This window comes from Aspergillus stella-maris (genome assembly GCF_047715825.1).
Source record: "Aspergillus stella-maris strain CBS 113639 unplaced genomic scaffold BDV14scaffold_25, whole genome shotgun sequence".
Lineage (NCBI taxonomy): Eukaryota > Fungi > Ascomycota > Eurotiomycetes > Eurotiales > Aspergillaceae > Aspergillus > Aspergillus stella-maris.
The window spans coordinates 291799-312838 of NW_027396819.1; the positions used below are offsets into that span (position 1 = coordinate 291799).

The 21040-nt window shown below is 51.3% G+C and overlaps 8 protein-coding genes across 8 annotated transcripts; 3 read left to right on the forward strand and 5 right to left on the reverse strand.

The window, feature by feature from the left end:
• Window positions 1-2712: 2712 nt before the first annotated feature.
• BDV14DRAFT_199930 (uncharacterized protein) lies at window positions 2713-3139 on the reverse strand (the record flags this gene model as incomplete). Its single annotated transcript, XM_073773399.1, has 2 exons — window positions 2713-2725; window positions 2892-3139. The coding sequence occupies 2 exons, from the start codon at window positions 3137-3139 to the stop codon at window positions 2713-2715; spliced, it is 261 nt and encodes an 86-aa protein (XP_073628490.1).
• Window positions 3140-4260: 1121 nt separating this feature from the next.
• BDV14DRAFT_208733 (uncharacterized protein) lies at window positions 4261-9180 on the reverse strand (the record flags this gene model as incomplete). Its single annotated transcript, XM_073775473.1, has 5 exons — window positions 4261-5144; window positions 5196-6406; window positions 6961-7202; window positions 7259-8998; window positions 9066-9180. 5 exons carry the CDS (start codon window positions 9178-9180, stop codon window positions 4634-4636), a joined length of 3819 nt encoding a protein of 1272 aa, XP_073628491.1. The 3' UTR covers window positions 4261-4633.
• A 1784-nt stretch (window positions 9181-10964) lies between these two features.
• On the forward strand, window positions 10965-13035 carry ptcG (type 2C protein phosphatase PTC1). The gene is made up of 2 exons (XM_073777038.1): window positions 10965-12337; window positions 12395-13035. Exons 1-2 carry the CDS (start codon window positions 11078-11080, stop codon window positions 12848-12850), a joined length of 1716 nt encoding a protein of 571 aa, XP_073628492.1. The 5' UTR covers window positions 10965-11077; the 3' UTR covers window positions 12851-13035.
• Window positions 13036-13310: 275 nt separating this feature from the next.
• BDV14DRAFT_172822 (mitochondrial 54S ribosomal protein mL67) lies at window positions 13311-14820 on the reverse strand. The gene is made up of 2 exons (XM_073768640.1): window positions 14382-14820; window positions 13311-14319 (listed from the first exon to the last, which is right to left on the reverse strand). Exons 1-2 carry the CDS (start codon window positions 14670-14672, stop codon window positions 13492-13494), a joined length of 1119 nt encoding a protein of 372 aa, XP_073628493.1. The 5' UTR covers window positions 14673-14820; the 3' UTR covers window positions 13311-13491.
• A 249-nt stretch (window positions 14821-15069) lies between these two features.
• On the forward strand, window positions 15070-17030 carry BDV14DRAFT_189596 (putative UV radiation resistance protein (UVRAG); the record flags this gene model as incomplete). Its single annotated transcript, XM_073771225.1, has 2 exons — window positions 15070-15150; window positions 15219-17030. 2 exons carry the CDS (start codon window positions 15070-15072, stop codon window positions 17028-17030), a joined length of 1893 nt encoding a protein of 630 aa, XP_073628494.1.
• A 207-nt stretch (window positions 17031-17237) lies between these two features.
• Window positions 17238-18067, reverse strand: BDV14DRAFT_172825 (uncharacterized protein; the record flags this gene model as incomplete). The annotated part of the gene is made up of 1 exon (XM_073768641.1): window positions 17238-18067. A coding segment is annotated over one exon (534 nt), but the record flags the coding sequence as incomplete, so codon positions are not given.
• A 508-nt stretch (window positions 18068-18575) lies between these two features.
• Window positions 18576-19260, forward strand: BDV14DRAFT_56127 (uncharacterized protein). The gene has a single exon (XM_073777040.1). The coding sequence runs from the start codon at window positions 18658-18660 to the stop codon at window positions 19096-19098; it is 441 nt and encodes a 146-aa protein (XP_073628496.1). The 5' UTR covers window positions 18576-18657; the 3' UTR covers window positions 19099-19260.
• Window positions 19261-20641, reverse strand: BDV14DRAFT_56122 (metallophosphatase domain-containing protein). The gene has a single exon (XM_073777039.1). It carries the CDS (start codon window positions 20461-20463, stop codon window positions 19423-19425), a length of 1041 nt encoding a protein of 346 aa, XP_073628497.1. The 5' UTR covers window positions 20464-20641; the 3' UTR covers window positions 19261-19422.
• Window positions 20642-21040: the final 399 nt, after the last annotated feature.

The window sequence follows — 21040 nt, forward strand, 5'->3', positions numbered from 1 at the left end:
CGCCTTTTTGGGACGCGGAGTCTTCAATCCAGTTGCTGTGCTCAATCATCTGGCTTGCTTTTCAAGATAATCGCCTCGTCCCTCTCCCTGTTTATGTACTTTTCCAGGGCATTACCCCGGAGACCAGCTGCCATCTGCCAATCGTTTTCGAATGGTTCAGTGCTAGCCCCGCAGACTGCCTCAAAATTCGCGACGCTGTGGCCATTGCAGGCTGCAGAAGTCCCAGCAGTGATGTTTCGAAAGGCAGTCAAGGACCATTCAGCTGCGACTGCCAGACCGCTCCAGTCGACTCTCCCCGATACCTCCGGAAATGCGCCTCCCAAACAACCTCCCTCACAGTCCATCGGCGTGAAGAGAAAAATCGAGATGACGAGTACGAAGTCTACGCTAGGATCCCTCCACAGCGCCGTATACTTTGACGAGAACGATTTCGACGACGACGATGACCTGGACTTTTCGACGCCCGATCCGTTCATCCCCCCAGCTCGAGTCGAGCAAAACAGCTTTCAAGAATCGTTTGAGACTGCAAAAACAAGCCTGGCAGATTCGTATAAAGACGATTCATTATCATACATAGCGGCGCCGCCAAAAGATAATTACGACTCCGACATCAAGTATCCTGACCTTCCGCCTGTTCCGCAAGATGATGCCCCCGGTCCCCCGAGTAGTGCTCAGCTACCGTGGTCATCCTCCCCTCCCGCTCATTTCCAGAAACCTGTCGCTCCTCGAACCGTCCCATGGCGAAAACAAGAAAGCCCAAGCAAGAATGAGGTGATTGTGATAGATGATGAGCCAAAGGTGGTAAATGATTACAAGCCAAAGACACCCGCGCGTCCATCTACAACAGCCCCATGGAATAAGACAAGCAGTGCGGTGAAGGAGGAACTGAAGGAACTTCGACGACAGCAGAGGAAGACCCAGACGGAGAAAATACGAACAAGCACGAAGCAACATGCCCCTCGCACACAAGTTGCGCCTATCTTCCTCAGTGATGAACAGAAGCATGTTTTGAAGGTGGTTATCGATAAAGGGAGGAGTATCTTCTTTACGGGCTCGGCTGGTACGGGTAAATCGGTGCTCATGAGGGAGATCATCAAGAAGCTCCGGGACAAGTTCCGAAAGGAACCGGACCGCATTGCAGTCACAGCGTCTACTGGGCTTGCAGCATGTAATATCGAGGGTGTCACGCTGCATAGTTTTGCTGGCATTGGCTTAGGCAAAGAGCCTGTGCCAGAACTCGTCAAAAAGGTACAGTAACATTTATCGATTAGCAGATGAAGCCACTAATTTTCGCAGATCAAGAAAAATCAAAAGGCCAGGAACCGCTGGCTGCGCACAAAGGTTCTGGTTATTGATGAAGTATCCATGGTCGACGGTGATCTATTCGATAAACTTGAAGAGATTGCCCGCCAAATCAGAAACAACGGCCGACCCTTCGGAGGTATCCAACTGGTGGTAACGGGCGACTTTTTCCAATTGCCTCCAGTTCCAGAAGGGCAGAATCGCGAGGCGAAGTTTTCCTTTGCTGCAGCCAGCTGGAACACAACAATACAACACACAATCCTGTTAACGCACGTTTTCCGTCAGCGGGATCCCGAGTTTGCGGACATGCTGAATGAGATGCGACTTGGGAAACTCAGTCCCCGGACGACACAAGCTTTCAAGGAGCTCTCTCGTCCATTAGACTTCCACGACTCACTGGAAGCAACTGAACTGTTTGTACTTCTTCTGATCCGCGTAGCTCAACACTAACCCTTTTGAAGATTCCCCACACGTTTCGAAGTCGATAACGCAAACTCGGCCAGAATGGGTCGACTTTCAGGCGAGATAATGACATTCAACGCAGTGGACTCGGGGACAATTCAAGACCCCAAGTTCCGTGAAAAACTACTTTCCAACTGCATGGCCCCTCCTCAGATCCATCTGAAGAAGGGTTCGCAAGTCATGCTCATCAAGAACATGGAGGAAACCCTCGTTAACGGTTCAATCGGCCGAGTAGTCGCCTTTATGGACGAAGCCACATTTGACTTCTACGTCGAGAATGAGAACGACTTCAGCGGCGACAAGATGGAGGACGCCGATGAAGATAAACTCGCGCGTTCTCGCAAGAAACTCAAGGGCATGGCTCACAAGGATGGCGGTATCACAGTCACTAGGAAATGGCCCCTAGTCTGCTTCGTTCAACCCGACGGCACAGAGCGACATCTCCTCTGCCAACCCGAAAGTTGGAAAATCGAGCTGCCAAACGGCGAAGTCCAGGCCCAGCGGCAACAAGTCCCGCTTATCCTTGCCTGGGCTCTCTCCATCCACAAGGCCCAAGGTCAAACATTGCAACGAGTCAAGGTCGACCTCGGCAAGGTCTTTGAAAAGGGACAAGCGTACGTTGCGCTCAGTCGTGCTACATCTAAGGCTGGTCTTCAGGTGCTTCGGTTCGACCCGCGCAAGGTCATGGTTCACCCCAAGGTCATCGACTTCTATCAGAACCTTGTGCATGTCAGTGACCTGGTCAAGACGAAAGAGCGCAAGCCTCAACAGACCACTATCAAGCAGCAGGATGACACCCATGACCAGAATTATCTGGACCAGCTTATCGCCGAGGCCGAGGCATACTGATCGTTGTTCACTGAACCCACTTTTTTTCCCTTTCTACGAGTTGATCTCCATTCTTCTACATTCAATATCGATATCCATAGCGTGGTGGCTTTTTTATATCTACCGGAGTATGCTAAATGTGTTAGGCTTATCATCATAAACTTATTAACTAGTCCGATACTACAAACAATGTATATCAAACAATACCAATGTAAAACAATAAACATATCATTCCACTTTCCATTGTACAATGAAGCGAACTTGATCTTCCTCACTTATACATCTTCTCATCCCCCTACTTCGACCGCCCCACACTCCCCGTATTCCCCTTATGCGGGTGTCGTTCATCATCACTCGTATTCGCAACAGGCGGCTTATTCGCACGTCGCGCAGCAGCAACATTCGGTTCATCCCTTAGACGGTGAACATGCTCGGTCTCCCGCTCGTGCACGGCATTCTCGTAGTCGTCGATTGGAGCGTCGTCGTCGACGACACCGTGGACTTTTTTGGGTTGCAGGGGGGGTGAGGAGATGGGACCTTTGGGCATTTTGGTGGTGTGGTTTGCGGTTTGATTTGGTTTGATTAATGTAAGTATTTAGGAGCTTGAATGGAGAGAATCGGTATGTTTCTTTGATTTGTATGAGAGTCTTAAGTGTAGACCCGATGTGAATCGGGTTGAGGTTTATAAGGTGGTAGGTATCAGATGGCGTGGTAGTGTGATATTACTATGACGTTGACTGACATGATAAGCCAGCGAGTACAGCAGCGTACCCTGGTAACATAACATCATGCCGAGATCAGAGCGGAGGTATCGGGATTAATGGACGTTCTAGATGCCCATGACATTGTAAGGAGCGGTCGTGCCTTCCTGTTGGTGGTGGCTGTCCAAGGTTCTAGTTAGGGCAGGTGCGAAGGGGTCGCTCCTTCCACACTTACAATGCTCAGAAGTCCGTCTACAAGATAGGAAGGAGCGAAGGTGGCGAGACATGGTCGTTCCTTCCTTTTCTAAAATCGTACTTTATGAAGTGCTAACCTGAGGTAGCCATGCTAGCTAGTTAGGTATACGGATAGTCTTCCCTTATATTGCAGAATGACCCTCTTAACCCTACCTATCATCCTCTAGATAAGTCCACCTTGGAATCTCGCTCTGGCTTTCAGATCCCCTGTCGATAACTCTTTCATCGGTAGGAACGACAGCAGACACATCCCATTATCACTGAACCAGAGCTCGTGCCTCTCCTCAAAGATGACCGGCTCCGTTGGTTTCGCGGCTGTAACCCTAATTGCGGACCTATTGGAAATGAAGGCGCTGCACTTCCATGCCTCGGCCTTTCAGGCTAAGCCACTTCAAGGGCTGAGGCTAGTCGATGTCCCGGTTTATGACTTCGTTTTCTATCAATACCTAGTCATGGGGTTTCCCGATGTATGGAAAAGCTCGACTCAACTAGCTAACAAAGCCCCTATCTCAGTGTCGAGCACGAAGATGAAAAACCGCAACCCCCTTGTGCTAGGTAATGAACGCAGATTGCATAGTACAGTTTTTTTTCTTGGCTATAGCTATGGATACATCTAGGTAGCAGACCCTGAGTCGTTTCTAGATTGTTTTTGCTCGGCTAATGCATCGCTACCAGTGGGAACGTATATTTGACGAGAGAATTGTCAAAATGGAGCCGCGAGATGTTCAAAGATCATACACGACCGCTTATGATCATTGCCTCAAAACATGTGATTGGGGTTCAGGCTGCTGGCCAGAAATTCCTGGAACTAAGATGCAGAATGTATCAGCCCGGAATTGTGCGAAGCCCAGCATCTTTTCGAGTTAAGACGCTGAGTCAAGTGCACCGCCATAGGCCAGGTAGCTGAATTTTTGCCGGTTACATCCTGTACATACAGCTGAGCGAACTTTGACCCGCGGAGTGAGTTGTCCTGGCTTTTGATCGAGTTCGGGTTTCGGTACTCAGGTTTAGGGTGCGAATAGAAAGACCCCATCTGCAGCAGCCATGCGTTGTTGAAAGTCGAGGTAACAGAAGCTGTCACATCTCTAAGCCCAAGAACTGAAGTCCCCAAATCCACCAGCCCCCTTGAACTTCTTCCTCGCCGGTTCAGGGACCGGCTCCTCATCTACAAACTCCACGATCTCATCCTCATCCTGCTGCGCAGCCCTCTCATCCAGCGCAGCCTTGAGGTACTTGCCAACGCCCGCGGAACTATCCTCCTTACTAGCCCCCGGTCCACGAACTCGCTTTCCCGTCCAAGTGACCTGATCATCCTCCGCACGCTTTGCAGCTTCTTCCTCATCTTGCGCAGCCTGAGCTGCATCCTTGCTGCCTGACTGTTCTGTTTTCTTCTGCTTGAGGAATTCCTCGAAGGGGTCGACGAAGACCGTTACGTCTATTATGCGGACATCGGGGGTGGGTTTGTTCGTTGTTGCGTTTACGGGGTGGGTTTCGAGTTTGTTGAGGGTTGGTGCGGAGGGCGTTGGGTCGTCGATTACGTTGCCGAAGATGGTGTGTTTGAGGTTGAGGTGGGGGAGGGCGCGGTAGGCGATGAAGCTGATGGGATAGTTAGTAAAGGTGAGCCTAGATGACTTTGGGTAAACTCACAATTGACTGCTGTTGGTGTTCTTGCCCTTATTAGCCATACTGAGCGTACCTCGCGAGTCGTGCTTGAGGGGTCCTTCAAACTCGTCGTTGAAGTATTTGCCCCAGACACTTTCGCCGCCGCGTCCAGTACCCGTGGGATCGCCTCCCTGAATCATGAACCCCTTGATGTTGCGGTGGAAAGTCACGTCCTTGTAGTAGCCCTTCTTTGCAAGCTTGATGAAGTTCCACACAGCCTTGGGCGCATACTCCGTGTGCAGTTCCAGGTTGATATCGCCGGACGTAGTCGAGATCCGCGCGTATCCCTTCTGCTTCACCCGGCCCCTCTTCAACATATAATCTTCATCCGACAACAGCGCAAGCTCAGCCGACGTGTGGGGCGTCATGCCCGTACTGGTAAACGACGCAGCCGCCAAACCAGTCGTATACCTCGCCGCATTATACGGCACCGGCTTACCATCTTTGCTCATCGCCGCCTTCTGCGCCGTCTTGACAGCTCCAGAATCAGACTTCGCCAATGCCGACCCCGCCGCACCTCCGGAACTCTTCTGCGCCCTTTCCTGCCTAGCCCTCGCAACCGCCTCTCTCGCCTTCAAGATCTTCGCCGAACTTCCCAGCGCATTGGCATTAACATTCCGCGCCGGATCCTCCCGTTCCCGAATCTGCTCGTCCGAAAGCCCGCTCTCCCCCTCCTTAATATAATTAAACGAGCTGAGGTTCCTCGACTCGATATTCTGCGGATCCTGCAGCGTAATAATATCCTTGCGGCTGAACTCCTCATCCGTCATTAAATCCTTCCACAACTTCCCTTTGATATTCAACCGTTCGACCGTATCCCACGCATAAACATTCCCCGTATTCTTAAGCGCAACAACATGCGTGTTATCCGTGAGAACCTTGTACGTGACTGGATCGATATACTCTCCCGCATCATTCTTCGCGATCGTCAACTTGATTAGGTCCGAACCCTTCAGTGGACTCCCATCAACCGGATTCGTCCCATGCTTCTTAATCCAGGGGAGAATATTCGTAAGATCGAACACTGTGCCGGAGCTCGTACAAACGGGGTGCTCGAAGGGCTGTAGCGACAATGAACAGAATTTGAACGGAAGGCGCTTGAATGAGGCATCGCCGGGCCCGCGGCGCGATTTGCCAACGCCGGCGCCGGCGCTGGCGCCGTAGGCGTCGTCAGAGGCCCATTCGGAGTGTGTGATCTAGATATTGTAATTTTGTTAGTGTCTGGGAATCTGCGACGACCGGGGGGGTTTTGGAGCGTACGTAGAGTTTGTCCGTGCCTGGGAATTGATCGCGTTAGCTTAGCGCTCGTTGACTGGATGATAAGGGAATCAGACTGACCTTTCCCCATCTTTGTTAGAGTATAGCGACAGTTAGCTGCACGCGAACGCGGTCTTTTGGCGCAGCGAGAGCTTCGAAATGATGTAGTCGGGCATAGGGTGCTAGCTTCTTTTGGTTAGGCGTGTATTTGACCTTATGCCTCAGGCATTAATTATCTAGTAATGTAACTTAAGTTAACTAGACAGAGCTTTACAAGGGATTTACAGCTGATCTTCGAGGATAAAGGATAACGGTAGTTGGTTCATTTATGTTATAGTATACCTAAAGCTAAAGTTATACAGTGCATGCTCAAGATGGACTATTTACGACGCTAAGAATAAATCACGGCTTTTGTCCCATATCTACCACAACGCCTCAATGTCTTGTTCGTGTTTGATCATTAAAAGTCTTCCAGCCCTCATGTCTGTTAGACAATCGAAGGCTGGTAGCGTAAAGATACAACCCAACGGTTGCCGAAGTCAATTCCATGCCGTCGGCGCGTGCCAAACTTCCTCCAGGCGATCTGGGGAATGCCAATGTCTGCAACGGAGAGATTCCAGGACGCTCCCTCGCCAGCTAAAAGGGCATTGACCAATCCGGTCTTAGGTGCTCCAAGGCTGACTATCGACTTCGATTCGATACGAAGCTGTGCGTTGTCGACGGTTGTCACCTCACCTATTAAGTTCGAAACGTTAGAATCCACTCCTTGGTCATAGTAATAGCGTGCTTACCTGTTGTCGCAGAAATACCGGACGGGACGTCGACAGACAAAACATCAAGACCGCTTTGGTTGACCCAAGTTATCATCTGGAATGCCGTGACTTGATCGTCACTTCGCAAGTCGTTGAACGGGATGTGGATGCCGAATAACGAATCCAGGATGAGATCAGGTTCAAACTCTGATGTTGATAGCCTCGGTGAAAGTTCTGCCCAGTTCATGAAGCGGCCTCCAATCTTTCTAAATATATCCATCTGCTTGCGGCAGCTTTCGAGCAATTCAACCTCTTGCTCGACCCCCAGCATAGAGACTGTCACTCGGTGTCCGCGGTTTCGCAGATGACGAGCAGAGCAAATGGCTCTTGCGCCTGTGCGGTGGTTCCCGACGAGTGCCAGAATAGTAGGTGCAGCTGCGTCGCTAGATAGAAGGCCAACGGCGGCCTCGGCAATGCTCCTTCCAGCATTTTCCGTGATCATGTCTTCGGTCAAGCCCACTTCACCAATCGCTAACTGCTCGACTTCAAGAATTTGCAAAGGGTTGACAGTAGGACAGCTTCTGTTTGTGGTAGCAAGTCGCAATGTGGCGCTTGACACACCAGGCCCAGCAATCGGAGAAGCTGAAACGTGTGTCTTGGGAGGAAGCGGGCTATTCGTGCGAGAGCCGCTCAACTGGGTACGTCCAATGGTATTGATCTGGGACGCAACCAGTGGCTGTCCGAGTATCGCGCTTCCCTTTCGAGATGCGGTCCGCAGCCTTGACATATCGCGCCCAGAATAAGTCCCACTGCTGAGCTTCGCATCGCTGGGTTCATGGTCGGTAGCGCCATTATCACTTTCCTCAGGGCTATCATCGAGAACGTTTTCTGTCCAGTGTAAGTTCCGTCCACCGTTTGTCCCGGGTTTCGGGACTCTTCTGTTGAAGCTGACCAACCGAGCTTCATCGGCGGTTGTGTCATCGTTTCGGATCTCTTCAAACACTCGTCTCTTGTCGAACTTGGAGAGATTACTAGCAAAGTCAAATTCAGGCAGCTCCTGAATGTCTGTCGCCTCTTCGGTTGCCCATCCACTAATTTCCTCCGGATATGCTCTAGACTTCTTCTTGCGCCGCTTGCCATTGAGTGCACCCGTCTCCGTAGACCGCTGCGGGGAGTTCAAAAAGCTGGGGCTGGAAGGCTCGACAAACGCTGTTTGACGCCAACCCTTGCTTTTAGGGTTTGTATTCAAGGCACCGTTGTGCTCGTTGTAAGCAGCCGACCCCTTGTTCTTTCCTCCGCGGCGACCGCGAGTCGTACCATGGCGGATAACCGCATGCGTTGTCGGCTCCTCAACCACTTCAACCACATTGGAAGGCGCTTGGAGCTCCTTCTCTGGCTCAACTTGCGGAGGGGTACAGACGTTCAGCTCTAGGTTACTGAACGGTTCAGTGAGGGTCCCTGGTGTTGCGCGAGGTGTGTGGTGAGACCTATTGGGTGCCGTGGCGTACGATTGAGCGCTTGCGCCATCCCTTAAGCTCTGGTGAGGTTGTGTGCCCGCTTGAACCTCATACGAAGGCTTCGAAAAGCTCAGGATCGCCGGGTCCACGAAAGGTTGCTGCGTTTGGCTGCTCGGGTATGGGGGAGGTACGCTCTGTCTTTCTTGTGGAACTTGCGGGGGTTGCGTCTGTGTCTTATCCGAGGGTCCTAGAGAGAGATCTGCGATGTTTGGGGCGTCGATGAAATAGGTCGGGACTGGGTGTCTAAGCCACGACAGGGAAACTAGAGGCCATTCGTTAGAGCTATGGATAATTGCCACTGTGATGAAAACAAACGAAAGCCAACGTACCGTTCCGAAGCATCAAACGCTGGCCGATGACATCTGCGACCACACCTTGCACAGTTGCATTTGGTGGTTCACGGAGGGTTACCAGGACATTGTAGCCGATGAATTCAGCGGCCATAGCTGTGAAGCTCGTCTAGAGTGTATGGTCGGGTCTGGGGTTTAGAAAGAGCGCATAATAGGAAACCACAGAGAGGATTCTCAGACTAGGAGAGAGAAGGGTGAGAACAGGGTGTCGCGCGGAGTGGTGATGGTAACGGAAAGTTGTCTCGTCAAGCTCCTCAAAGCTCTGGCGACGAGTATCACGTGGGTCTCGCAAGGTTGTATCTTATCGATAAATGCTGCATGATTCGAGAAGGTCTACGGCGCCTTTCTGCACGAATCTAGATTCAGTCGCTTCAGTTTAGAGCAACAGATGCCCATTGGTGCCTATCAGTACCATTGCTGCCTATGTCTTACGGTGGTATTTGGGCTGTTGATGATTTTTCCCATGCTTACTAGACCAAGTCCCACCAATGTCAATGTGAGCTTATAAAACCCAACTATATATTTCAAGCGCCCGAACAATTACTTTCACCCCTCGCAGGACAATTTACCACGTGCCAAATAAGCAAATTGCTGTGGAACTACAAGGCAACCAGCGCCCGGTCAATTAATAAATACCTAGACCAGCAAAAGATCACCCCAAAGGCGCTGAGCAGTCAATACGAGAATGTTGCCCTTGCCTGACCGACGGCTGGACCAGTCGCACCTTCCTCACTCAGCATCCAGCTCCGTTGTGTACACCGGTTCCTTCCGTTTCTGTAAGCAATCAGCCTTAGTAATCACGTACGTCATGTGGCGCACGTGACGTATAGTTACCTTGCCTAACTAGCAGCCTATCGTACTACATAGCTGCTCTAAGCTTCGGAGAGAAAGACCCTAAATGGTGGTTACAGCTTTCTGGAATCTAGGCACCAGAGTAGGAATTTAACTAGTCCGGCTGTGGCAGAGATCTCGTTGAAAGGACCCGTATAGCGATGCCCACGCTATGCCCGATCCAACAATACCCCAAGTTTCTCTGACGCCATCTCCCCCATGCCACGTTGGGGCGAAGTCCAGGGGACTGACTGTATGAGCAAGGGGTTGGGCAAAGCGTTAGGTAGCTGTCAATAAATGCCGGGCAGAAATTAGCAGAGAAATAGAGAATAAACGCTGGACCTCATATCGACGTTGTGCTCAGGCTCCACCCGTTCATGGTCACGTTTGCCGTTAAGTCCGAGCCTGCCGCCGATGATTGGAAGCCCCGGTGGCATCTCATTCTGGGCAGACTTACTCTACCTACTACTGACTCTCTGCTGCTGTCTATGCGATTTACTATTAATAAATCTCCTTCGATCCCTCCTCCACCTTCCCTAAGATCCTTTCTCTTCCGACAAGTCGGGCCGCTATAGTTTCTTTCGGCACTGAGAGCGCGTCTCTCTAGTTCATTGTCTCCGTGAGTGCCAATAATCCTTCGAGTGCCGTCATGCTGCTTGTCATCCTGCTCCAAGCGCGCAGCAGCGGGGTTACAGTGCGCCGTGCCCGAGACAAACAAACCCGACCGTTGACCCCGTGTTGGACTCATGAGGATGTGGTGATCCATCTGCAACTCGGCAATGGACTCTGTTAGTCACTGTTGTCGGATATGCTCGTAGGGAAGCTCGGAATCATGCTGTGTTGGCAGCAAGCATCATCCGATAACAGTGCTGATTGAGCGTCATCTGAGGTGTCAGAATGGCCGGCCACCTATCCACTCCGCGGCTTCATCAGCTCTATTCCAAAGTATGAGTTACTGACCTTATCCCTCCTCTCCAGCACTGTTCCTCCGCTCCCGCCCCCAATCCTCCCGCTACGTCAGCTTTGCCGCTCGTACGCATTCATCGCCCCCCGCTCGTGTTCTACTCGCACCGCGCCTGCGACATAACAACCGGAAGTTCTTCAAGCTGGCAGGAAATAAGCGACGAAGTTTTTCTGGTCAGGGTGGGTTGCTGAACAGGATGTTCAGTGGCTCCTCGAGCCCACCCAAGGATAAATCAGACACAGTCCCTCGCTCCGGTGCAATCAATACCCCTTCGCTCAGTCTTCAGACCGAGGATACCAGCGCAAAGAAAGCTTCTCCCCCAAGCGGCTTTTTTGGACGGAGAACGAGCGAAGACCAGAGCCCTGGCGGCGATAAGAAACGTCGAAGCAGCACGGTCTCAAAGGCGGCGACATTCTTCGCCAACGCAAAGAACTCCCTGAGTCTCAACAGTCCCCGCACCGAAGGCTCTTTCAATACCCTCGCCTCAAGTCCCGACTCGCCGTCCATCTTCAGATACGGAACGATGGACCCAGCGCTCAATGTCCCACAGGGCTCCTTGAACAATTCTGCCGGCGAGTCTCTGCCTACTGCTCGGTCATCATTCAGAGTTGGCGTCACAGAGGACCGGAATAAGAAATGTCGCCGGACTATGGAAGATACCCATGCTTATCTCTACAACTTCCTTGGAAATCCTGTACCGTCGGCGCAGATTGACGAGCCTGAACAAAGCCCTGATACAGTCCCAAAAACCGGAGAAACGCCGCCCATTGTCGAAACAGACAATGGCTACTTTGCGATCTTTGACGGACACGCAGGCACTTTTGCTGCGCAATGGTGCGGGAAAAAGCTGCATTTAATCCTGGAAGATGTAATGCGCAAGAATTCCAATGCGCCCGTTCCGGAGCTCCTCGATCAGACATTTACTGCTGTTGACCAGCAGCTGGAAAAGCTACCGGTGAAGAACAGCGGATGCACTGCCGTTGTTGCACTCCTCAGATGGGAAGACAGAGTTCCTACCTCAAATTCAGTCACCGGCTCATCAGCTCTCGGGCCCGCGGCAGCCGCTGCCGCCAAAGGCGAAGCCGAGTCCGAGGCCGGCAATACACCCACGCAAGTCGCTACCCCGGTTGCATCTATTCCGCCTAAGTTGCGCGAAAAGGCTGTTCGCCAGAGAGTCCTGTACACAGCCAATGTTGGTGATGCCCGTACAATTCTTTGTAGGAATGGCAAAGCCCTCCGCCTGTCTTACGATCATAAAGGTAGTGATGAGAACGAAGGGAGACGAATTGCCAACGCAGGAGGCTTGATTCTCAATAACCGAGTCAACGGAGTTCTCGCGGTGACCAGAGCTCTCGGCGATGCGTACATCAAAGATCTTGTGACTGGACATCCGTACACTACAGAGACTGTCATACAGCCGGATCTTGATGAATTCATCATTCTGGCCTGTGATGGAGTGAGTTCCTACCCGAACATCTATTAACTTGGGATCAATGCTAATAATTTCCTGCAGCTTTGGGACGTATGTTCCGACCAAGAAGCCGTCGACCTGATCCGCAACGTGCCCGATGCTCAGGAGGCATCTAAGATTTTGGTTGATCACGCCCTTGCACGCTTCAGCACTGACAACCTCTCCTGCATGGTAATCCGCTTGGACGGTGACCGCCACCGCGAGGTTGCCAGCCGAACAGTCGACCCCACCGTCACAGAAGGCAAGTCCGCCAAGCGAAGCAGCGGTATCAGCGAAGCCGACAAGATTGTCGAGGGCGCTAGAAAGAGCATGGCCAGCACTGGGATAGCAGACGAGTCAGAAACACTCAAGAAAGTCCACGAGGAGGCCGAGGAGCAGAATCAAGAGAGAATATCCGGCGACGGGCCTGGAGGCGACTCGGAGTTAGCCAATTCGCCGAACGCCCCGGCCGCTACAGTCGATCCGTCGAGCAAGCCCGATAAGGGCAACAGTACATGAACTGCTCGGCGTGTGCGTATAACAAGCGAAGATCTGGATATCTAAAGAAGAAATAGAAGCAAGCAAGGCTTGGTGCTACAATCTACATCTACAACTACAACTACAATCGAAATCTTACATTATATACCACATATCATTTCATTTCGATTTCATTCTCTTGCAGTCTTCTCTTCTCTGAATTTTCCTGCTTTGCGTTGACGAAACGCATTTTTCTGTTTGCTTTATGCTATTTTATTGATTACTTGCCATCGGCGTTGATCGCGAGGCAAAACCCTTTGCCATCGGGCGTCTCATTGTCTCCTTGTGTTAGTACTTGATGTTCATCCGTGTACTTATACTTGATATCATGGTCATGGTCATGGAGCGAATATGACTGGCATTTTGGATACCAGGGTTACTTACTCTCCTTGCTGCTGCTGCAAATCTCCCAGAATCAGAAGAGAAGATATAGTAAATTGTATACCATTTTCTGTTTCCCAACGCCAATCACATCCAGGCAGGAGTCTGGGATCTAAAAATACAGTACATATAAACTCGAACGACAGGAGAGAAAAAGTATAGATGAGATATCCACATCACGTCCATAGATACAAACTTAAATTACATAGTCTAGTCAGCTGAAACCCGCACGTCTAAGCAGACTACGCGTGCTTGGCTTCAGTTTCAGTCGTAGGCGCAGCCTCAGTCTTCTTCTCCTTGAATATCTTGTCCGCGAGAATCTCAACGGCGCCGGCAATGGGCTTCTGGCCGCGTACGGGCTTCTGGCCGGGCATGACGTGGTTGCGGGAGAGTTCGAGTTCGCCGTGGAGGACGCGCCGGGGCCACGACTCGGCGTACCGGGCGTTGTGGACATCGCTCCAGAGAATCTTGACGAGGTCGTCGGGGGAGCGTTTGAGCTCGGCGCCGTCCGCGGGCGCTTCGGGGTCCTGGATCTTGTAGGTGACGGCCTCGTGGCTCAGGGTGTTTTCGAACTCGGCGATCTTCTTAGCGTGCTCCTCTGCAATGGACTCGTTCTTTTGGAGAGCCGCACGGCGGCGTTTTCTTGCGGTGCGGGTGAGATAGCCACGGCTGTACTCGGCGAAGCCGTTCTTGATCTCCTCTTCCTGGATCGCGATGACGGCGGAGATATCAGCGACACTGGTGGCCTTCTGGTCCATGACCGCCCGGGCGCGGTCTTCCTTCTTCATGATCCAACCGAGCTTGCCCTTGTAATCTTCGTCGAACTTTTTGGCTTCCTCTGGGTCTCGCGGTCGTTTTTGGTTCAGGAAGGCCTCTGTGATTGTGATCATGTCTCGGGGCGGGTCAAGTTGGCGCTGCATGGAGAACTCGCGGAGGAGGTGGTATGCGCGGAGACCGACTTGAGAGTCGGTAAAGTGAACGGAAAAGTAAGGAGCCCACATATCCTTTCGCAGGGTCGCGGGGACGGTCTTTTTGCCGTGGTAAAGAAGCTGGCGGAGGACATTGTTTTTCTAATGTGAAGAACACGGTGAGCCAAACATGCGATCAAGTTTCCTAGAGAGAATTCACAAACCTCTAGATACCGCGTCAACGAGTAGACGACTTGGTTTGTGCGGATGTTGTGGTAGACAAATATGTTCTTTCCGTGCGTCAAAGCATTCAAGGCTTTCTTTAACCGCGCACCCTCCTTCGCTTGATGTGTCTTGAAGGCATTCGAATTCTGCTCTCGGGGCTTTCCTTGGATAACGGTCTTGTTCTCGATGGGCGGACGACGAACAATGTTCCAGGTTCCGATCTTGGTGGGATCTAGGACCTTTTGGATGGTCCCCGTGAGGGTCTTCTTTTGGACTTGGTTTGAGGCCATTGCGGCCAGGACGCGGGTCTGCGCCTCGCGTAGAGTGTGTCGGTAGCAGGCGACTAAGGATTAGAGTAGACGACACTCTATCGCATTGCCGATAGTGAGGCGATTGGGGTGATGATGAGGTGGTGTAGCTGGTGGAGGAGTGGAAGGTGAATGGGCGGATCATCAATTTTTCGGCGGAAGCCACACGGGGGAAACCCGCCTTGAGACTCGAAGCCCGCTAAGCCCGGAGCTGTCCAAGTGGAGTTGCTGCTCACCAGACCCCAACTTCCACCTCTGTTTACTCCTCTCTTGCAATTACGCACGCGTTGTTCAATTGTTTGTTACCACTAAAGCTATTCTAATTGCATCGCGACTGGATGAGGCCAAACGGACGCTCACGCTCCCTTGTCGGCTCGCAATGGCGACAGCCGATACTCCGGTTGGGCTGATCAATGACGACGCTATCAATCGCCGCGACAAACCACTTCTCTTCCCATCGGTGCGTCCTTGGCTGCAAGGGACTTGAGCAAGAGACTGCAAAGGCTCAACTAATCGTCTCACGTGTAGGGTCGAAAACTGCGACATTTACAAGGCGTTTCTATTCGGAATCTCGTTGTTGATCCCCCAGACAGAACGCGAGGGAAGACCATCGGCGATGAAGATATTCCAAACTCCCTACAGTCCCCGGACAAGATTCCTCGACAAGATGACCATGGATCTTTGAACCACTCGCGATCATTCTCCAATCTCAAGTCAGCTCCCGCATCTGGCGACCAGAATCTCCGTACTGAGCAGCGACTCCCGTTGCGACAGGTGCGCCGGAAGAGCACCCTGCCATGGAGCGACCCAAATCCGCAGAGAAGACAAGTGAAGCTGGAGGACATTACACGGAGCCGAATAGCGAACACTTGGTTCTCAATCCATTGCGTCGGTCTTGACAACCCCGTTTACGTCAGTGAGGTTGTGGAGGATGCCATGAACCCCAATTTCCGAGCGTTTGACCTCAACTTCTGCGGACCTGCGGTATTGCGCCTCGACCATTTGACTTTGAAACTATGGGTGAAAACAACGTCGATGGAAGACTATATGGTACTGGTGGAGCTGCAATTACACCTGCAGTCTCTACAGTATTTAGGACGCTCGTTGGACAGCTTTCATCAACCTCTGCCTGCGAATTCGATCCTGTTTCATTTTCCGGATGGTGTTTACACCAATCTTACAGATATACCGCCAGCTTGGACACCGCACCCGACACTAAGTTCTAAATCCACAGATACAACGGCTCTGCCTACGTCATCATATGACGCGCTGATGCGACTCGCCAACCTCGACGAATGCATTCAGGATGCTTTGATAACTAGGGAGAAGCTGGAATCTCAAATCAACTCAATCCTTGAGAAGAACCATCAGGGTGTGGAGACAACTACCGAAGCCTCCCAAGCCCAGGATAAGCTTGCGCTCACAAAGGCTGCTGTTTTAAGCGAGCGCAGACAGCTGCGCCTAGCCAACAAACGTAAGGAAGAGCTGATAGCGAGCATTAAAGCCAGAAAAGAGGCCATGGAGCATGGGACTCGCACCCGAGAAGCAGTCCAAAGCCATCTTCCCGATGCGCGCACAAAGTTAACATCCAGCACCAAGCTACTGGACCAAAACTCAGAAGAAACCAAAGGACAGATCAGGCGCATCTCCGAAGACCTCCTCGACATATACCCTATCGAACCAATCCCTGAAAAGCCTTTGGCCTTCACAATCGCCGGCATCGCCCTCCCCAATTCAAACTTCACCGATGTCGACAGAGATGCAGTGGCAGCAGCACTGGGGTATACAGCCCACCTTGTCTATCTACTTTCATTCTACCTTTCAATACCCATGCCCTACCCAATAACACCATACTCGTCAACCTCACTTATTCGAGACCCCGTCTCAACATCCCTCCCGCAAAGGATATACCCCCTCCACCCCGTGAATGTACAATACCGCTTCGAATACGGCGTCTTCCTACTGAACAAGGACATCGAGTTCCTCCTCAACAAGCAGGGTCTCCGCATTTTGGATATACGACATACACTACCCAACCTAAAGTACCTCCTTTACGTCCTCACAGCGCGGACATCCGAGATTCCTGCCCGCAAAGCCGGCGGTATCCGGGGCTTACTCCCTGGCCGCTTAACGCCGTCACTATCGCGCCGGAACAGCGAGGATAGCGTTGCGTACGGCGAGACGATTATCCCGAGACGAGAGAGGGGCGCTAGTCCAATGTCGAAGTTGAATGGGGAGTTTGGTGTTAATAGGGGGAAGAAGGCGGCTCTCACTACGTCTGCTACTGCTACTGCATCTGCTTCTGTCGCGAGTAGTTCGGCCTCGTTTGGAGTTGCTTGATTGGTTTTCTTGACTCTACATTGTACGTAGAACTTGTTTGATTAGTATGTCAGAAGAATACTCACTTGTAGATATGGAATAAATCTGCGTATCTTGAGATATTTTTTTAGGTATTTGTTGAGGACTTGCTTATAGTCTTTACAAAGATCTGCGTCTCTGCGTCTTCGAGATGTTTCATGCCTTAGTTGGATATATGTAGCCCTAGCCGGGCTGCCCTGTATATATAGGAAACTATCGCTCTTAAATTAGGATGAGGAGAATTATCCCCAAATCTAGGGGGCAGGAGGCGCAGACAAGAGAAAATTGTACACTAAGTATGATCAGGGTTCTTTAGATATTCCAATGCTTTGATCTTATTGCTCGCTGACCAGCAGCTTGCATATCCAGGTAGGAACATGCACCATCCATCTAAATTCGGAACTGAGTTTCCTCGGGGTATCTGTATGAGACTCATGCGCCAACGCCAACGCCAACGCCAAAAACACTATCCAAAGATCAAAAGAGTATGCCATGCCTACCATACTTGTTCTTGTACGCGGCGTCGATTTCGCAGAACACAGTCGTAGAAATAGCCTTGTCGTACTTAGCCGCCCATCCCTCAATCAGTTTCGCTTGGATAGCCCGTCCACCGTACCTATTGACACACTCGTGAAGATACGCAACGGCATCTGAGATATCGTAAGGGTGTTTGAGAGATTTCGCCATGCGATCGATCTTGCCGCAGAGTGCGTACTGCCAGGGGACAGCGTAGACGGTGAGGCCGGGCTCTTTGAAGAGGAGAACACCCTGCTGACGAGATCTACCGATGAGGTCGTTCTTCATGGTTCGTTTAAGAAACAGAGAAAGGGAGTTTTTGAACCAGTTCGCGCCGAGCTGGCATTCGGAGCGCTGCTGGGCGTGTTTGGAGGCATCTTTGAGTAGACGGCCTTGCTGGTTTGAGCCGAAGAAGTCGACGTCGCCAGTGGTATGACGAGAGCGTAGAATGGTGTTGACTGCATCGCCGGCAACATAGATTGTAGGATGGACGCCTCTTTCATGAAGGTATTCAGCCATGTACTGGAATGCAACGAGGAGTTGGTCACGGTTGATCTCGAAAGACTTGGGAACTATTGGCCGGCCAGTGTTGTCTCGCTGAGGGGTGGGTATCATCTCGAGGCCTCCAGAGGGAGTTGAGATCCTGAAATTTGGTGTTCTGCCCTTGGCTGGTGCTCTGTTCCTAGTAGAGTGGCGTCCAGCTGTTGGAGCTTCCTTAGAAGCGTGGCATCCCATCTTGATGCAGTAAGTGCCCAGAGATCAACAGGAAGAGAAGAAGGATGTAGTAGATGGTCCTAGCAAAGGATCACTCGAAGGATCCCTCGTGGAGTCAAACACAGCCAGCTGATGATCAAGCCGTTGGATGAGACAGGATGGAACCTCGAGACGAGATGGGAGATACATGGTGGGACTGACAATAGTAGCCTCAGATGAACAATAGAGCCGAAGGTACCAGTGCTTGGGGGCCTGATAGAGTGAAGAAATGTGTTAACGTTTATTCGATGGCCTTCTGTAGAAGCTGTCTGGGGAAAGTGTTACTCACTTATGTAATTCTCTCTGGCATGGTATCCCTCACTGACCACAACTCCTCGCAATGTTTCCCGCAACATCAAAGTATTTTGAGATTGGAAACCATCACGGCAAGATGCGTTTATGCCTCAAAAAGCTGAAGGTCCTCGTCAGGCGGAAGTTCCTGACCCAGAAACCTCTTCAAGATCTTGCTCAGTCTCCTGCTGATTCTGACGCCTACCCGGTCTTTCCTCCACCAACACCCGAAGAGCTTCTCGCCCATGCGGATTTCTACCGTGAACGCCTCTCTCAGCGCCGCTGGCGAACCCCGAAAGATCAACCAGAAGATACACCGTTGTTTTCATTATACCGCCTTTACGAGAGAATGGTTCTAAACGACAATATCGGTCTGCGGAACGAGATCGAGTATTTATTCTACGCCAGATGGCCAGTTGCCTCCATTCCCGATCCGCAGGATTCGTTCATTTCTCGCTATGCTGTCCTTTCCACCATTCCGGCACTTTGATCGAGTCCTTCAATGAGCGGATTCGTCTAGGTTTGTCACGCAAAGCGGAACCCATCGTCACGCGCGAAGAGTTGGAACAATATCAGAAGGAGGAGAGGATCTGGGAAACTGTTCCGGAATGGACGAAGCAAGTTGCAGCTCTCGGAGAAACTCTGGTGATTCCGCAATGAAGACAATGAGGTTCTTCCGTCGTTTGAGGATGAGGGGGCTAGTCCCCAGTTAGCAGCCAAAAACATCCTGCACTGGCAACCTCACATCCATTTTATTTGAGGCCAACGTGAGTGATGGTGGATTGAAATACTCTGCACTGATCAAAGCATGTAATTAACGAACATCAATGGCGATTGCAGGCTTGTCATCATTTTTCAAAGCAGCCGGGGCAATAGCGGCGTTGACAACAAGAGTTTGTCTCGAGCATGCAGTGTGACCTGACAACGTTCGCTTGCTTTGTATAATTCGCTTCAGGGAGTTGAATGAATCATGTCCTGGCCATCGCATCTGTTGTTCATCCATGATGTCCTGGATTCCATTGTGTTCAATAGTAGCCACGCCATACGCCCCATGGATATGTCCACAAACAACAGTCTTTGGCTGGGTTCTTCGTATCTCGCGTAGTAGGTAACCATCTCCCTTCACCTTGACCTTCTCAGACGGTCCTTGTTCCCCATCATTGTCTCCATATAGCGCTGGAGGACCGTGGACAGCCAGGATGTCAATGCCATCGGGGATCCGTCCAGTCCAGACATCACGGATTGCTGGATACTGAAAGGCCCACTGTCCAAACTCAGGCGTCAAGGGAGACCCGTAAATCTTCACCTTGCGAGTCACTGATTGAGGTCCCTCAGTGGAAGAGCTCGGCGCTTGAATTGCAACTTCCAGGTTGACTGCTTCATCTTGCAAGTACACAATCCCACCCCAGTCCAACATTGCCCGCTTTTCTTCCGCATCAAGGTCGCCGCGTGTCGGAAACCTGTCATCGCATGCTTCATCCAGGAGAAGGTCATGGTTCCCCCCGATGACAATTTTGTGCGGATGCGGCTGGGAATGTAGCCAGCGAAGCTGGGCTTGCACCTCGTCGAAGGTCCCACGGGCCGTCAAGTCGCCAGAGTGGATGAGAATGTCACCGGGTGGAAGAACCGGAGTTGTATTGTGTGTGTCCGAGATGCATATGATGCGAATTGGGCGAAAATTTGCAGCTTCATTGCTCAGCAATTGAGTGGAAATCGTTGAAGATGGTCTCAGAGGTGTGGAGCGTTGAGAACCATCAGACGGAAGCAGTGCATGGAAAAACGGGTGGAGGAGTCGGCCCTTCCAAGTTGGAGGCCTGGACTGGTTGTATGGAAAAGGAAGCAAGTGGTTGTTCATCCCCGCAGTGTCGGAATTTACCGAAGGCCAGACGCACCTGCAGCAGTCGGTGGAGAACTGCCAACGGTCACGGGATCAGATACAATGAAGGTATAGTGACACACTGTAAGCGCTGTCAGCCGCCCAGGGTGAGCGGTGAGAAGATAGAGAAGATGCAATCGAAGAATCAGAGTTCCAGGTGTTATCATGTGTTGACTTGGTGAGTTGTGTTCCTGCGCCCTGCTTATCCTTGGCTATAGTGCTCCCAGTAGTAAGGCATCCAGAACCAGGACCCTTTCTCTCTCGTAAGTACAATGCCCCACTCACTATAGGTGGAAACAATGACAATGCGAAATGCTGGAAAATATTTGAAGAGAACTGAAGCCTTTGCCAAAAGAAGTTTCCATGGAATGCAGGATCTGGTGGTGAAAGACCTGATACGCAACAAGCATCAACACTCGAGAGATCAAAGAGCAAAATAGATTGTTCCTGGGCAAAGAGACAGCGAATCAAAGCAAGGCGCATAAAGAACAGATTACTCAGTTTGCATTAGTTACATGAGTTGAGTTGCTATTGATAACAGGGTCACCATCACTGG

Bases quoted from the DNA above. Each gene is read 5' to 3' on its own strand.
- ptcG (XM_073777038.1), top strand. From the start codon at position 11,078: ATGTTCAGTGGCTCCTCGAGCCCACCCAAGGATAAATCAGACACAGTC. The intron at 12,338-12,394 runs GTGAGTTCCTAC...AATTTCCTGCAG, and splicing joins TCATTCTGGCCTGTGATGGA to CTTTGGGACGTATGTTCCGA.
- BDV14DRAFT_172822 (XM_073768640.1), bottom strand. From the start codon at position 14,672: ATGGCCTCAAACCAAGTCCAAAAGAAGACCCTCACGGGGACCATCCAA. The intron at 14,320-14,381 runs GTTTGTGAATTC...TCTTCACATTAG, and splicing joins CGTTGACGCGGTATCTAGAG to AAAAACAATGTCCTCCGCCA.
- BDV14DRAFT_56127 (XM_073777040.1), top strand. From the start codon at position 18,658: ATGTTTCCCGCAACATCAAAGTATTTTGAGATTGGAAACCATCACGGC.
- BDV14DRAFT_56122 (XM_073777039.1), bottom strand. From the start codon at position 20,463: ATGAACAACCACTTGCTTCCTTTTCCATACAACCAGTCCAGGCCTCCA.